General features: G+C 35.4%; 1 protein-coding gene across 1 annotated transcript; it reads right to left on the bottom strand.

The window, feature by feature from the left end:
* Positions 1-13,617: 13,617 nt before the first annotated feature.
* zgc:158260 (uncharacterized protein LOC571389 homolog) lies at positions 13,618-17,568 on the bottom strand. Its single transcript, XM_052557409.1, has 8 exons — positions 17,106-17,568; positions 15,800-16,172; positions 15,067-15,215; positions 14,676-14,853; positions 14,421-14,594; positions 14,231-14,329; positions 14,052-14,129; positions 13,618-13,914 (listed from the first exon to the last, which is right to left on the bottom strand). The coding sequence occupies exons 1-8, from the start codon at positions 17,147-17,149 to the stop codon at positions 13,810-13,812; spliced, it is 1,200 nt and encodes a 399-aa protein (XP_052413369.1). The 5' UTR covers positions 17,150-17,568; the 3' UTR covers positions 13,618-13,809.
* Between the last annotated feature and the right edge of the window lie 367 nt (positions 17,569-17,935).

Below are 17,935 nucleotides of genomic sequence, written 5' to 3'. Positions count from 1 at the left end.
TATATATATATATATATATATATATATATATATATATATATATATATATATATATATATATATATATATATATATATATATATATATATATCATTGTCTATACAAGTGTTTCTATAGCACATAAAAATACAATAAATGTTGACAAAGATCGAGTATATAGTAAGATAACACAAAATTAAAAAAAAACTTATTTGTAAAAGAAAAAAGTTAATTAACTACTAGATGACATTTATGTGTCTATATTTTACATTACTGTATGTCATTAAATAATATAATGTTAATATTATTAAACTTTATTAAACTTTATTATGTTTTTAAAAAAGATTATACATAGGCCTAATTGCCTTTAAATATAATATGTGACCCTGGAGCACAAAACCAGTCTACTTGCATATATTTGTAGCAATAGCCAAAATACACTGTGTGGCCAAAATTATTTAAAAAAAAAAAATTATGACAAAAATCGCTGTTACCCTCCAGTTTTTAAAATAGTTGTATCTCGGCCAAATATTGTCCTATCATAACAAACCATACATCGATGAAAAGCTTTTTTTTTTTCATTTTCGAACAAACTGACACTTACGACTGGTTTTGTTGTCCAGGGTCACATATATATTTACATTTTTAGATTGAATATAGTATAACGTTTTACTGAAGGCTATATCATAATTAATGTTTCTGTATTTATGTAATTATTAATATATGTTTAGATTTTTCCACAGTATTTTGTTTTATTTGTTTACATAATTACGTGCAATGTCTCTTAGGCTATTATACTTTCTGCTGTGTATGTACTTTATGGCAAGGCACCTTACACTAACACTTTTTACAACTAAATTATACATAACTGCCTTTAAATTATATATATATATATATATATATATATATATATATATATGCAATGTTTTCACTGTATATTCTAAGATAATTTATGATTATTTGTTATATATTTGTTATATTTGTATAGTTTCCACAGTATTTTATTTATTTACAATATGTAGCCTACATCATAATTACATGCAATGTATTTAGGCTATTACCGTGTATGGCCAGGCAACTTACACTTAAAATGTAAAACAACCAATTAAAATGTTTCTTACCTTTTTTTATTAATATTTTTACATTTTATTTAATGATTTTGCAACTGATTATTTGGACAAATATTGCATTTTTCTGATGCGTGTGGTAAAGGCGCAACATATGTATATATGATTATGTTACGATTAAACACCAATCGACTTGTTACAATCATATATATGTCTATGGATACGCCTTTGGAAAGTTGGAAAGGCACAGGGAGTGACGTTTTACGAGCTAATTTGATGTTAGCTTGCTACGCGCTCTGTAGTTGCTATGGTGATGACGGAGGCTTCATTGCGCCTGTTTGCAGATTAGCAAATAAGTCGGTTAGCTTTGGTCAAATCTTGTTGCAAATAAATGTACATCAAGTTTAAAACTGCTTGTACTTCCAATTTAATTTGTAATGTCCAATATCACGTTTATACAGGATGCTAATGCTCTCTGGCTATCAGAAATAAAACCACTTGCTGTCCACACAACCGGAAGGGTCTCCAGAACAAACATACTAACCGTTATATGTGAGCTGACTATTTAATGTGATAGCAAATATTTATCTGTAAATAATATGCACACTTCTTTCTTTTGATGTCAATGACTGTGTGTAAGCTAATAATAAACACGGAGTGGAAAAAATGAACCGATATTGTGTCTTTAGGTTACAAGTCCACCATTTCCCCAGACAGTTAATTTTCCGGGTTTGTAATAAAATATTAATTTAATTTAATAGACTAATAAATCAAATAACGTTAATTGTCTTTTTATTTTTAAGATCTAACGTTACAGATTCAGAGAGGACGTTTAAGGAAGTTTTCCGTATTAGTGAATTTTTTACCTATTGTATTACACCTATAGTAGCTATCAACCTAGAATAAGATAAAAAATCTTATAAAGTTTGATCATGTTTATTAGGACATCACAAAAGTACAAACACAGTAGAAAAGAAGTGTACACACCTTACAAAACAATACACTATTGTTACATTATACTACATAGATATGGATAGTGAATACATTGAGATTTCAGAAGTCCTGGAGTGGTAATGTAGATAATATAGATAGATTATATACACTTCAGGGGTGTTTATTTAAATAACATGAATAACTAAACGTTTTATGTGTACATTTATTATTATTATTATTATTATTAAGAAATGTCCTTTGTATTTGTCTCTCTGGGTTCCACTGAGTTTTAAGGTTGGCTGAGTATCAGAACTTAACTGTTATACTGTGGTTTCACATCACATCTCATCATGTTCTGTTACAGACCAGAGCAGCTCAAGACCAGGAGGTGGCGATATTGACTGAGACATTTTGGTGCTTAATGACTCATTCCAACAGTCTGCAACTTTTGTTTAGTTCCAGTAAGTTCTCATCATGCATATATCATCCCAACTAAATTTTTTTGCTTTTCATTCTGTAACTTTTTGATTCAAATGTTTTTTTTTTCCATGTTTAAGTCAGAAACCCAGCTGAAAGTTTATCCTGTTTACACCAGAGAAAGATAAATGAGCTGTAGTCAGATAAACAATAAGGTAATGAGATGATTGTTCAGACTCCTTTTTGTGTTTACACCAAAACTGGAGAGCTTGGATGCTGTTATGATGGATGTTTCACATTAGCACTGTCTGACTGATGCATCTGGTTTGCTTGATAGTCTTCATGTGCTCAATGTGGCTGTAGACTAATGAGAGAAGGGTTTGAGTTGGCTGCTGGTTCAGGTCAGTGGAGGAGGATTTGGCTCAATCCCAGTCCCAGGCCAAGAACGCCGTGAGAGGATGGGACCTCTCATCCCAATTACATACACAACTCTGCCAGCTTAAAGTAATAAACAGCGGTGTAGGCTAATAGCTTTTTCTGTGTTTTTTTTTTCTTCCAGTAAATAGAAGAATATTAAAAACAACTGTTCGAGACAAGTCAATGGGAGGTTGCCATTTTTATACTGTGTCTCTGTGACACTATCAAAACATTGATTAGTTTGTTTGCGCATCTAGACTAGCCCAAACACATTGCAACAATAGTTCAATCATTGGCGAGAGATTTGGACAGGCTTATCTATTTGACTGACCAAGGAAAAGCAGAGGAGGGGTCAGTCTTTATTTTCGCATTTCCACTTGGGGACACTATTGGGCCAAAAAAAAACAAAAAACATTTCAGCATTAAGAAATGTTATCAACAGTAAAAGGTCAGTCAGTGGTCCTAATCAGAGGTATTTATCCTTATACTGATGTGAATTGGTGGCATCACACCAAAGCAGAAGTTTTCATAACAGATGCCACAGTAGAATTTCCTGTTGACAAGTGTATACTACCATGATGTGGCAGAGACAGAACAGCATGAGTCTCAGCTCAGATAGTATTGATTTGAGATCAGCTTTAGCAAGCTTAGCTTAACTGCAGGTCGGCACAGTCTGTACCAGCCTCAGAATAACTGCAAGTGCATCTTGTATTACAGGACTTAGCACATTCATTGAGATTGTTCAGAATGATGAAAAGAGGAATCGCTGTTACACCATTTATATTTGTTCTTCATTCTTAGCTTGACACATGACTGGTGTAACAAGGTGACTTCATCTGTACTCTTATGCTTATAGCAGGGGTTTTGCTTCAAGTTTTTAATTGATTTTATAGATGCCTACCAAACAAAGTAACAAAGTTGCTTATCTTACAAAAAGCTCCTTAAAATAAAACCACATTTTAAATATCACCACTTAATGATCTGGACAAATGTGTTTTCTCCTCTCTTTTAAAAGTTGATAGGTAGATTTATTTAGCATCATCCTAACTATGGACAATTATATTGAAGGAATTGTTTGCGGAAAAAAAAGCTGTAAAATGTACTCATTCAAGATGTAGATGAGTGCCTTTCTTTATCGGAACAGATTTGGAGAGATTCAGCCTTACATTTCTTGCTCATCCTCTGCAGTGAATGGTTGCCGTCAGAATGTGAGTCCAAACAGCTGATGAAAATATCCCAATAAGTAATCCAGCACATCAATAATGTCTTGTGAAGTGGAAAACTGCATTTTTTAGAACTGTTTTGGACCAATACGAGTCAGACATGATGAGTTTTTTCACTGGAGAAAACAGTATTATTGATAAGGATTTGCATTTTACCTGGAAGCAACAGTTTGAGGATAAAAAAGTATTTATTAATTTTTCGTTTGTAAGCATGATGATTTTTACTTCCTTCAATGCTGATCGATTGCCTGAAGTTGTGGATTTCTTGTAATAATTTTTTCCGCTGTTCGGAATCTAATTCTGACGGCACCCATTCACTGTTTGCTAAATTTATCCAAATCTGTTCTGATGAAGAAAAAAACTCATCTACGTCATTGACAACCAAAGGTTGAGTATATTTTCAGCAAATTTTTGGGTTAATTATTCTTTTAATTGCTTATTACTATGTTTTTCTAAATATCTGTAAACCCTTTTGTAACAGACCTGTGACCCACCGTTTTAGAACAGCTGGTTGTTCAGAGAATGTGGGCAAGTTCTTTCATTTCAGTTTTGTTATGTGTATTTCAGTGGGAGAGAAGTCATCTGCAGGCATTGTTGAAGCAGCATGAAGTGCAGCAGGTCCAGGTCCAGCTGGAAGAGGTTCAAGGTCTGATGAGACAGATGACCAGATGATGAGCACAGAACTGGAAAATGTCCTGCATATTATCCCAAATCACAGCTGCACTGTGGACACGCAACAGTGTTTGACTAACCAAATCAAGCAGCTCAGATGGGGGAATTCACAATACCTTATCTATTAGGTAGTTTCTGTACATTTTAAACTGATTATAGATTAAATAACCCCTTACATGGGCATTGTTGATGCTCAATGGCTGGAACAGGAAGAGCTATGAAGATATGTTACAGAAATATTTCCTTTGATCCAAGCTGAGTGTTTTATTTTGCACTTCTTCTCATAAGTATTTCTTGCATGTCATCCGCACTATATACTGTTTGGTTTAACAGGCTGCATTGAGACAGACAGAGCTCAGACTCAGCATAATGCAAAGAGAGAGGGCCTGTCAGCACGCTGTGCTCTCAGAAAAGCTCTGCAGTGTTGATCAGCTTACTTTAGAGAAACAGCAGATGACCGCTGAGCCGGGACTGCGGTCTATGCAGCTTACCCAGCTGAAAGATAAAAACAAAGATTCATCGAAATCCCAAACCGCAGACCTGATATGAAACGACTTTAAAGTGTGTGTTGAGCAAGTAAACTGTCCCTGAAAACTTTATTTTAAAGTTTCCTTGTTACAGTGTAATTATACATTTAAGTACAGAGTAATATTAATTAACTACATGTACTTGCTGTATGGATAGGATTAGGATTAGGGTTAGGTTTTGGGTTACTTGCATGTAATTAAGGACTCCTTGAAAATAAAGTGTTACCATTCTTGCTTTATTGGACCGTTATTGTATACATTATATGGTAGAAACAAAATCTCAAAGCAAATGTCATCTGGGTCAGTGAAACTGTCACTTGGGTATATTTTTAGCAATAGCCAAAAAAACATTGTATGGGTCAAAAGTATAGATTTTTCTTTTATGCCAAAAATCATTAGGATATTGACTAAAGATCATGTTCAATGAAAATATTCTGTAAATTTCCTACCGTAAATATATCAAAACATAATTTATTATTAGTAATATGCATTGCTAAGAACTTCATTTGGGCAACTTTAAAGGCAATTCTTTTAATATTTAGAATTGTTTGCACCCTCAGATTCCAGATTTTCAAATAGTTGTATCTCGGCCAAATATTTTCCTATAACAAACCATACATCAGCTTATTTATTCAGCTTTCAGATGATGTATAAATCTCAATGTCAAAAAAATGGATACTTAAGACCAGGGTCACAACATCCATTGTATCCTCAATTAAAAATATGTTAAGAAAATTAAATTAAAAAGTAATTACACATTCTTTTTACCTTGAATACATGTGAGTGAATAAAAACCATTTTTTGCAGTAACATTTTTAACAAGTAACATTTTAAACAAGTATCATGAATTATCAATTCATAAAAGTTTTGTGTGACTGGCTCCACTTTTACAACCTGAACAAACCTTGTCTTGAGCTTAAATCGTCTGATATTTTTATTTTAAAATAAATAATATACATTTGAACCTTCTATTTATCATCAATCAGTCTATCTTATTTTCCACAAGAAAATTAAACATTCATAATAAAAAAATTTAGTTAAGTAACAAATCATCAACATGTTTGAAGGATTTTTGAACGGTCATGTGACACTGAACACTGGAGTAATGGCTATTGAAATATATTTTAAAATATATTGAAGTAGTAAAAAGTTATTTAAAAATTGTATAATATTTTGCATATGTTTTACTGTACTTTAAATAGAAAGAAATGATGCAACCTTAGGGATTTAAGACTTCTCTTAAATACATTTAAAAAAAAAAAAATCTTACTGACCCCAAACCCCCTTTGAACAGTAATATTTTCTAAGAATTAATAACGTGATCCCATACCGCTTAATAATGTTCCCTTTTCAATAATTTCATTCTTTTAATGAGGCTTTCTTCTGTCAGTGTCACCCTGACATTTTTTTTTTACTCTTTTGCCCAAAAACTCATCAGAGAGACAGAAAGCCTTGAAAGAGCTGCTCAGCAGTGTGACCTGTGAACTGGAACGAGAGAACCTGAAACTCAAGACCCAGCTGAGGACTGTACAGGCTGAGCTGGACCGGGCCAACCGTTCCTGGAGAACACTGGAGGGAGCTGATGGGCAGGGTACTGTACAAACACGCACAGAAATGCCTCATTTTAAATAAAAAAATGATCAATTCTTTTATCTGAGCACTCAGATTCGCCCTCAGTAACCTCACAGGACTGGCCTCTCAGATCAAAGCTTTGAGAAAAATTTCAGGAAAGTCCTAATTACACTCAAATATAAATATAGACATCCGTACCCATTCATAGCACTGCTGATATTTAAAATGAGGATGTTTTTACACCGTCTAATGTGTTAATCAGAACTAAGCCAAGCGTATTTAAAATAAAGGGCGGAAGACCACACCCTACGTGACTGGATTCATTTACATTCTTTACAGAGAGCCAGTGTGTGGCCATCGTTTTGTTGTTCTGCGTTCTGGATAATGGCAGGAAGACGGCTTACTGAGATTATAGATCTTGTCCATGCCTTCCTGCTGTTATTCCACTATGTTGTTTTCCATTACTTAATCTGTATAAAGTATAGCATTTGAACATTTCTACGATATTCTCAGCTGTTTGTCATCAGGGTATGGAGACATTGTTAAAGAACACTTGTTCTCACTGTGTGCGGTGGTCGTGAGCCGTTAATGTAGCTATGACTTCTTAGGTCTGACCTCTGTCACCCTCCATTGTTTCATTTTGTCCTATTCAATTGTGAGAGGGACTGAATGGGAATATGGTCTCATATGACGTAAGTTTCAGTTCATTGGTTCACTGGACAAAGTGTTTTTTGAAAAGCAGACAATGCATTAACAGACAGTATAGTTCAAGTTATTCTCTTGTGAACATGTGATGCAGCTAACATAACAACCCAAGTTCATTCAGTTTGAATGTCAAGCATTTCACAGATAGGACAACACCTCTCTCAACATAACATTCCTTTTTCTGACAGGACAGTGAATCATTATTATCCAGAGAGTTTTATTCTTGGTATGTATCACATTTGAACTGATGGAGAGTGTTTTATATGTATTTCAGGGTCCCGTTTCACTAAGCAGGTTCAACCAACTCAGAGTTTAAACTTGAACTCTGAGTTGACTTACACTGCGAGGGAAACTCTGAGTTTTCGGTTACAGAACAGCTGAAATGAGTTGGTTTAATCAACTCTAAATTGACTGAGTCGCGCACGTGCACCACAACCATAAAAAGCCATTATCAATGGAGCGCTGATATTATGATTTACCATGGCAACAGCTCCCGCCAAAAAGCCATCTGCATGCTTCAGACTCAATACAAATGTAATTCTTCTGTGTTATAATATCACAGGTGAAAACTGGCAGAACGTTAGATTAATGAACTAGCTAATCATTTTATGGTATTTCATGGGCAAAAAAATGTATATCAAATAATAATATTAGCTAGTTATACTTTATACTGGCAGATAGATTTCCACCTCAGTATTGTTTTACATTAACAGGTTGCAATAATAACATATTGTAATTTATTATATTTATTACAATTATAAATAGTTGTATCATTATTAAACACTCGTTAGGCACTTTACTTCCACTTTTAGAACATTTCGTTCATTTTTATTGAAAATAAATTCTAATGTGACGTGATGGGAAAAGTGAGAAGAACGAGCTCGGCAAAAGCCTGACTCTAACCCAATCAATCACGTTACAAGCTAGTTTTCCGTACCCGAAACATTACTGCCTACACCATTGAAGCCGTTCTTCACATGTATCATATTTTACCTCATGTGTTGATGGAGGGCGGAGCTACAGTAGATTTGCACTTAGAAATTGACACTCAGAATAATCTTGTTTTCCATTTGCATTAAGATTATTTTTATTAACACACTGGCATATAATTTGACTTGAAGTAAAATGCACTTAATTTAGATCCCCCCAGGAAACAAGACTAAGTATCTTATATAGAAAATCGATCTTTAATTTTATTTTATATATATATATATATATATATATATATATATATATATATATATATATATATATATATATATATATATACTTGGGGAAAAAAATAAAATAAAAAATAACACTTTGTAAGAAGAGCATTTTTCCAGCGTGCATCAAGGAAGTGGGGAGGAGATCAAGAGAAACTCTGGGTTTATTGAAGAAAACCTGCTCCTGACCAGGTTAGGTTCATGGAGTAAGTTACTACGGTAACTGACTCGGAGTATAAGTTAGCTCTCTCTCAGAAACGGCCTTGACTTATACCATGCTTTCTCCGGTTTGACAAACCTCCCATTCAGAAACAGAAAACCTAGAGTTTCCCTCATTTCAGGGTTAACATACTCAGAGTTTTCTCTTAACCTCCTTTGTGAAACAGGCCCCAGGTCGTAAGATTGTTCTGGGAATGCAGAAACAGATCACTGCTAAAAGGGAGCAGACTGATTTCCTGCAAAGCCGAATTCATCTCCTGGAGGAAAGCATAGAGAAGTTCAAGACGGTGGGGTGAATTACTAACAAAAGCTTTTTATTTCCCACGATGCCGCCTTTTTACTAATTAGTGTGTGTGTGATCAGTGCTGGGTGAAATGCACAAGTCAAGCGCTTGAGATACCCTAATAAAATATAACTCCACTAAAAGTAATCATTTTCCCCGTAAAAGTATGAGGTACTTGGTTTTAAATGTACTTACATTTAAAAAAAAAAAGGGGTACTGATCAATGGACCATGTTTAATATTTATTCTAACCAGCTGTACCATACATGTTTATACATTATTAAAGTATTAAACTTGAAATTTAAACAAAAAAAATCATTACATTATATAAATTAAATGGTTTTTAGTATTTTAAAAATTACTGTACAATTCACAAATGAATCGTTCAGTGTAATTGGTGAATTCAGCTAGCTCATTGAGAAGAATCTGAGGTGGCAAGGAAATATATGTTTTTATGAAATGTGGAGTAAAAATACAATATTTTGCTTTTGGAATGTAGTGAAGTATGTTTCTCAAACCTAAAAATTCTCTGATCAAATACTTACAAATACTACAAATAAAAAAGTACAATTTGGAAACACGTCTGATATGATAATATTCAGATCAAGAAAAAAAAATGTTCCCCATCATTAACAATAGCTCAAAATAACTGGAAAAGTATATTTTCTCAGAGGTTTCAAAGCACTGTAAAATCAGTTTTGGATCTGAGCCTACTGGTGTCTGCATTCTAAAAATGGCACCTTTTATTTTATTTTATTTATTTTATTTTATTTTTATACAGGAGACTGAAAGTGTCCTTAAGCTTGAGACCAAGAGAAATCATTTTATTGACTGTCAAGCACTTTTATGTTTTCTCAAAGCACTGTCCCAATGCCATCACCAAAATGCATTAAATATTCATTGGTGTGGATTATCAGAAAGACAGCGGGAAACATGGCCTCAATGTATGTGTCACATGATCTGATACTTGTTAGAAATTATTTGATTTTTAAATCATCCCATGGAGATGGTTTCCAGGCCAATCACAGTTTTAATTGCTATACTTGTACAGTTTATATGCATGTAGCAGAATCTGCAAAAAGTTAAGAATTAAAAAACGAATATGATTTATATGTAATACTGAGTTGTATAAGCTATTTGACACAACAGATGTATAGTCCCTAAGACTAAATTATAATGAACTGGCCACAACAGTTTTCTGTTTTGTCATAGTTGTCTATGAGTCATTTGTTTTCTTAAGTTAAACAGTCTGCTGTTTTTCAGAAATATACATCAGGTCCTACACTTTCTTTGGTTTTCCAGCATCTTCTGTGTCTATGATTTTGAGATCTGAGACTGAGAACAACTGAGGAACTTATATATAACCATCGCAAAAGTTGCAAACATTCACTGAAGTTCAAGAAGGAGCCATGATGCATTTAGAGCCGGGGGATGAAAACTTTAAGTATTTACATTTTGCAGAATATGTTTTATGTTGATATGTAGGATTAAATAGATAACATATTACAGTGCTCTTGCATTAAGGAGTTTCACTATTCATCGAGAGTTATTTATTATAAATGAAAAGAACAGCAGAACATTTCAGATTAACTGTTAAAACGGGTGTGTTTTCCAGACATAAGCTTTAAAGAGTGCAATAACAAATATCAACCTACCTAAACATCAGCTACTTTCTTCTGTTTATGTTTGTTTTTGCATATTTTTTTGGAAATACGTGTGGCACGTCAGGCATTACTGGTTATGACGCAGACATGAGAGCTGCTGTCAGAGAGGGAGAGCAGGAGAAGACTGAACTGGAGTCTGAACTGGAGGCTCAGGAGCGAGAGTTCAAAGACAAAGCTGGGAAACTGAAAGCAGCTTCATACAAGGTGCCTGATGATGGGCTTCTTGTTAAACAGCCGCTTATTTCAATACAACAGTACTGAACAGATGATGGAACAGATGCTCTATATGACTGACATTTATTGTAAACCATAACATTATGATATATGACAGTTTTGCTGAAAGCCAGGAATTTATTCAGAAGCAGGAGCAGGAGCTAATGAAACTGCAGCATGCAATAGATTTAAAGGTAAAAATGTACACAAATTTACTGTTGTAGTAATTATTTAATATCATCTTTATATTCTTTTGAGGTTATGCTATCTCCCCATGTGTATGTGTTTGGTTAGGAATTGCAAAGCCAGAACTTGTGTAACATCTCCAGATCTCCAGACAGCAGCTGTATCCTACAGACTCATCTTCCCCTCGCTCAGCTCAACGTTAATGGCCTAATGGATGTATGAAAAAAGCCCTTCTAACCACCCACACACTTAAATATCCGAACTGACAGGATGCGCTGGATCTTTCCCGATGAGAGTCTCTGACCCCTTTGTGGAGCTGAGGAGTTTTATAAGAGAGATGCATGGTGGGATTGCTGAAGAGCAAGGACCACACACTACCTTGAGCTTCAGGAGGAGACCCAAGGAAGACCACAAATCGAGACAGTGAGAGTCTCATTCACAAAAAGCCATTATAGAGGAAAGCACCTTAGGGAACATCATCAAGGAATGGATAACCAGTCTAAACAGAGTTTTGTAAGGCACTAAAGTGCTATTTACCATTTTCTTTTTGCAGACCGACAGAAACTAGAGGTGCCAAAAGTACCACAAGGTCAACTGGGAGAATAACCATGTTCAAGAAGAAAACAAGTAGTTTCATGAGATCTAACCACATGCACAGATGCTTGATGTTCAGGAAGCTGCTTTACCTCAGTGAAGCCATTTTGTAACATTTAAGTGCTCCACTGCAGTGATTTATGCTCGTTTTCCAAGAGTAAGTGCTCTGAGACACATTTAATGCATGTGATGCTGGTGTTGCATGTGTGCTTTGATGCAGTGAGCCGGGAACCTTCAGAACTGCTGAACCTAACAAGCACAATAACAACAGCCCTTTATCAGATGACAGTGAGGCTGTGCTACTAATCTAATCAGTGATGAAAAAATGATTATCTGATCCCTTCCGGTTTGTAAAAACGCATAAATATAAAAATAAATGTCTCTCATTCAACAGATAATGCTGTAAACCATGTGACAGGACGCAGGTCTCCTGTGCACCTTGTCCTCACTTCTGATCTTCCCGCTGACAGAAACTGCTGGCTGAAGATGGAGCACACTGTCAACGCTAATCAGATATGTATCTAATATGAATCTAATCAGATAAGCTTCTTTTCACATCAAACACAATTAGAGCCACTTTATGAAATTCGTGCAGATAAACGGTGCCTGCATGATGATTTATTGAACAATGTCAATAAGCCAATTATTTCATTTGTTTATTGTATGTTGTAAATCACAGTGAGTGATTAATTGGTTGTAAAGCTGGAGCTTTATTGGTCTTTTATCAGCTGCCAACAATCAAGATGAGCTCACAGGACAGGCATCTCAGAAAATCAAGCTGGACAGGTCAGAGAAGCTATCTTCATCTGGAGGATGATGGTCAGAATGACAGAATGTTAGTCTCAGTAGGTGTGACTGAGACTAGCCTCGCTGAATTGAATTTTGAGCAGTTGAAAACGGACATGTCAAACAGACATACAGTGATGATAAAGTGGATTAGATATATTTGTCAGCTTAACAGAAATTTGAATTTTAAATGTAGAAGCTAAAAACATTTTCATGCACTGCTTAATACAGTGCCTGTATGTACCAACAACAAAAAAAGTTCATAACATGCTGATAATATTAAAATACCAATAAAGTGAGACCATAGTTAATGACACAGTGACATTTCTAACCAGCATGCACTGCTTTGAGTCAGAAGCCAGTCTAATTCAGCTGCTAACAATTAAACCTTTGCTAGGCCTGGTTTTTGTTTGGCATCATTTTTACAGGCCCACTAAAATGCCTTGAAACATGCAGCAGTATTCAGTTTTTTTGTGTTGACGTAATTTCCACTGAAACTGGAAGACAGGGTGGGACATATCAAACACAAAACCTGATTAATTTCAGACCATGTTAGAATAATATCCAGTCAATATTTACTATTTTATCACCACATATTCCTGCTGATGAGTTAAAAGCTGTAGCTAAGGAAGACAGAGTTTAGAAACAGGAATGCTTGTAGATGTTTCAGTGGTATATATTATAAAAGAGGACTTCTAAAACAAGATCTAAAAATATTTCATTAAATGAAGAATGACATTTTTCTAATGATATTTCTCTTCCTAAAGCACTAGAAGACAGTGTTCAACTCAGACAAGTGCAGCTCATTAACATGGCAGAATGGATGAGAGCAGACTTCGGGATGTTTACCTAAAAATCCTTAGACAGCCCTTTTAATTCCCACCAGGATGCTGAGAACACTGTTTGTTTTTCACTGAACGTTTTATGAATGAATGAAGAAAACCAGAGGAAGGGAGAACCATGCCAAATACGCCCTGGTTTTATTTTTTTTGATCGTAAAATAACATAATACAAAAATCTAGCTTGGGGGTAAAATGTTACTTTAATCCAAAAAAACTGTAGTCTGGGGAACTGCACTCAGCAGCTGATCCATGAATGTGTGAAGTGATGTTCAATAAAACAACATAAGGGAATATTATTTAAAGAGTTTAATGGACAGCTCTCCCTTTAGACAATGATGAGGCGGAGCCTGCGGTGTTTGAGCCTCTGATCCTGTTCTTCTGTTCATCCTCAGAGAAGATAGTGCTGAGAAACTACACATGGGACACAAACACATTTATTAATTCTTATTATATAATTAGCAATGATATGTTTTATTACAAGGAACATAATTCAAATGTAATCTCATAAAATATCCAGCTATTAATTCAGTTGAAGTGAGCAGCATTACCCTTGGCATTCTCACTCCCTTGTTGATAATGAACTCTCTGAAAGCCTGAATGCCGTGAATCTGCTTCAGCTCTTCATCCTAGATGACAGTCAAATATGAATGGAACTCACTGGTTTCTCTCATCATCAGCTGTCACATTATTTGCTCCTTTTATAACTAAAAGGTGCTATAAAAGTCACCTTCTCACTCAGCTGTTCTTCAAAGTGCAGGCTTCCTGTGATATCTCCTGGGGCTCTTAGAGGATCATTGGCAGCCTGAGGTCTGTTGGGTTTATTGACCTGCCATACAAACAAACAAGACTTACTGATACACAATTTTGGGCAAACAACACAAAATTTAAACGTTAAGGACCAAAACATTGTCCCCAACCTGATTCAACTCTTTAGCATCTTTAAGATGTCCCTCTACAGAGCTGGAGGGTTTTGCTGGAGTTTGATTAAGATGAGTCTTGTTAATAGGTAAGGTCCAGGAGGGTTTCTTTTCATAGTCACTCTTAAACAAATCCAAGATGGTTGACTCTGTCAGATCACTGGTCTCTCCACCCTGAGATAATGGGTTATAGTAAAAAAATGTATTCTTCATATCTGATCAGCGTACTTTAATGTGTACATGAAGAAATATTACCAGTGAGGTAATCCATTCACAGAAGAGTTTGGTAATCATCTGCTTGTCATCTTCTTGCGACACGGAGTGCAGGTGTTTAACACTCGCCGTCTGATCTTCAACACCCAACGTTTCTTTGAGTTTCTGCCATCTATAAGGATTTCTTGGTCTGGCCTCTTTACATTTCTCCTTTTGTGGTCTAGGGAAATGTAAGAAGAGTATCAGGAATGGTTTTACAGTATATGTACACTACATGCACTTGTGTACTGTCTGGTCACCCACCAAAAGAAATTTGACATTAAAATAGAAATACTGCTTTTAACTTAAAAGTGTGGCCTGACTCATCATTTCGGAATGGAATCAGAACCCAAACCAGAAACGTGTGTTCAAAAGAAGAAGAAAGGAAAATCACTTGATGGTGATGGACGGTTTTATAGTCTCCAGAGTTGAGATTTCACACGGTGCACTGCTTTCTTCTAGATGCTTCATTGGAGAGGTTATGGACAATTCTGCCTTCATGCACATATCAGGATCCAGGACTGACAACACCTGGTCAAATAGCTATTGAAAAAGTTAAATACATTTGGATGCATTTTCTATACTGTACATTGCAATAAATGTTGCATGTACCGTATTTTCCGGACTATAAGTCACACTTTTTTCATAGTTTGGCTGGTCCTGTGACTTATAGTCAGGTGCCACTTATTTATCAAAATTAATTTGACATGAACCAAGAGAAATGAACTAAAAATGAATCAAGAGAAAACATTACCGTCTACAGCCATGAGAGGGCGCTCTATGCTGCTCAATGTAGACTACAGAAGCACTGAGTAGCATAGAGCGCCCTCTCGCGGCTGTAGACGGTAATGTTTTCTCTTGGTTCTATATGAATGCGACTTATAGTCCAGTGCGACTTATATATGTTTTTTCCCCTCATCATGACGTATTTTTGGACTGATGCGACTTATACTCAGGTGTGACTTATAGTCTGAAAAATACGGTATACTTTGTCTCCTCTCATATTTAAAGCTGCTGCTGTTAGAGGCTTCTGCAGCGCTAGCAGCACCAATGCAATCACAAAACGATGACTGTTTCTAAACAGGTTTCCCAAATAATTAAATCATGACTAAATTAAACGTGGTTACCTCTGGTGCCATACCGCTCTCCAGATGAGGATAGAGGGCCAGGGGGTGTTGTTTGAGTTTGTACTCAACAGCGTCAATGAACTCACGCTGAGCTTGACTCTGGGGATTCTGCTTTGAGTAACACACTTGATTTTTACTCAGTCTCTTCTGTGGGAACTTCACTGAACGAGTGTGATTTGGCATCCCAAAGACTGCAGGGGAGGGTCCACTCTTACACTGAGTGAAGAGCTCTTTATGGACTGTTGGGTAACCATCTCTAAAATCATCCATACCCGGGGACAAAAAGCGCCATTTGTGACTATCTAATGACCCAGATAGCTGTTGCTTTTGCCTTAAATCCCTGAGATATTTTGTTTTTAGCCGTTCCTTAAACCTGAAGACAAAGACAAGAGTTGATGTCATTCATTTTGTGCAGCAGCAGATGAACTCTGTCACTTAAAGAAGTTGCTCACCCAGAAAAGAAAACTGGCTGAACATTCTGTTTTGGATAAATTTGATTTGTATTTGGAAAATAGCATTACATCAATTGCTCACTAATGGATCCTCTGGAGTGAATGGTTGCTGTCAGAATGAGAGATGATAAAAATGTCACAATAATCCACAAGGAGTCCAAACTGCAGTGCATGTTTGTAATAAACAAATCAAGACTTTTTAACTTTCATAATGCAATTCCAAAAAAACAATATAGCTCCCATAAAATGCTTCCTCCAGTTAAAAGGTCCATCCACTGCTGTCCTCTCCCATCGAAATCCACCAACATATTTTGTAAGAATTGTTTTGGACTGTTTTCGCTTGTAAATGTTGCTCAATATTTGCATATTTCTCTCCTGATTGAGACTAGACAACTTTTTTCACTGGAGAAAGCAATACAAGCACACAGCTTTTCACTTCACAAGATGACAACTGATAGACTGGAGATGTGGGGATTACTTGTGGATTATGTTTTTATCAGCCTCTCATTCTGATGGCACCCATTCACTGCAGAGGATCCGTTTTGGAGCAAGTGATGTAACTCTTAGAGGCCTGAGTATCTTGTACTGGCAAGAAAATATATAAACAGTACTTAACCTAACAGGATGAGAAAAAAAAAAAACATTGTCCAGGAGAAACTTGAAAGTTAGCTATAACGTTTAATATTTAGTTAATATAAAGTATATATTTCTTAAATATATAGTCTTAAATCCCCAGTTTTTCATGTTAAAATTTATGTTTACGTTAATTAAAAAAGTTATACTTATAACTGATTTAGTTATAAATCATTTAATGAAAAAATTAATGAAGAAATTAATGAAAATCTGCAACTTACCAGGGGAACTTAATGTTTTCCACCGGTCCATTTTTGAGAGACATTTAGCTCGTATAATGCTTCCGTGTTATGTTTAAAACGACTCGTTTTCTCTGTGCTTCTCAACACATCGCTTTTAAATCTGGAAGCTAGTGAGGTGAGGTGCGTTGGTTCTGTTGCTATGGCAGCACAAAGCTCTGGGACTTGTAGTTCTTTCAGTGCCTCCACTGAAGCTGAAGGGAGCGTTTAAACCACGAGAGGGAGCTTGTGGTGATTATATTATAGTACAGCAGCTGAGAGGAGCACTATTTGACCGAACGCACATTAGAGAATAAACTTTTGAACTGCTGAATATGTATATAAAAACACTACTGGGGTTTTCACTGAAATAGTTTTTTCACTTTTACTTGACATGCATTTTTGAATGTTCATCCTATGAGTGCACTGAAAAGAAAAATTTGTTTATTATCATTAATATTAGCAGTCTTATGCAATAACCCTGAAACAATGCCCTCTCTTCCCTTACGAAAATTAACCATGGTTTTACTACAAATAAAACCAAAAAACTCTGGTTACTATAGTTAAACCATGGTAACCACAAATTAACCATGGTTTTGCTAAATTAACCATAGTTTAACCATGGTATTTGTAGTAAATCTGTGGTTATACAAATGGTAGTCAATGCGCCAAAAAACATGGGTTACTACAGTATTACTTTAATAAAACCATGCTAATTTTTCGTAAGGGTTTGTATTAAGCACAGTGAAAAGGAAGAGACAGCAGTGGAACTTGTGGTTGAAGAGATATTTTTGCCTTTGAAATTTGTGAATAATTTTGCATTCATTAGCTTG

The sequence above is a fragment of the Carassius gibelio genome, chromosome B5, assembly GCF_023724105.1.
Source record: "Carassius gibelio isolate Cgi1373 ecotype wild population from Czech Republic chromosome B5, carGib1.2-hapl.c, whole genome shotgun sequence".
NCBI lineage: Eukaryota > Metazoa > Chordata > Actinopteri > Cypriniformes > Cyprinidae > Carassius > Carassius gibelio.
Note: the sequence above shows the minus strand (reverse complement) of the source record. Positions and strands in the feature narration are given on the sequence as shown.

Coding starts and splice junctions, on each gene's coding strand:
- zgc:158260 (XM_052557409.1), bottom strand. CDS start 17,149: ATGTCTCTCAAAAATGGACCGGTGGAAAACATTAAGTTCCCCTG. Junction 15,216..15,799: donor AGAGCGGTATGGCACCAGAG/GTAACCACGTTT, acceptor CTTTTTCAATAG/CTATTTGACCAGGTGTTGTC. Junction 13,915..14,051: donor AGGGAGTGAGAATGCCAAGG/GTAATGCTGCTC, acceptor TCCCATGTGTAG/TTTCTCAGCACTATCTTCTC.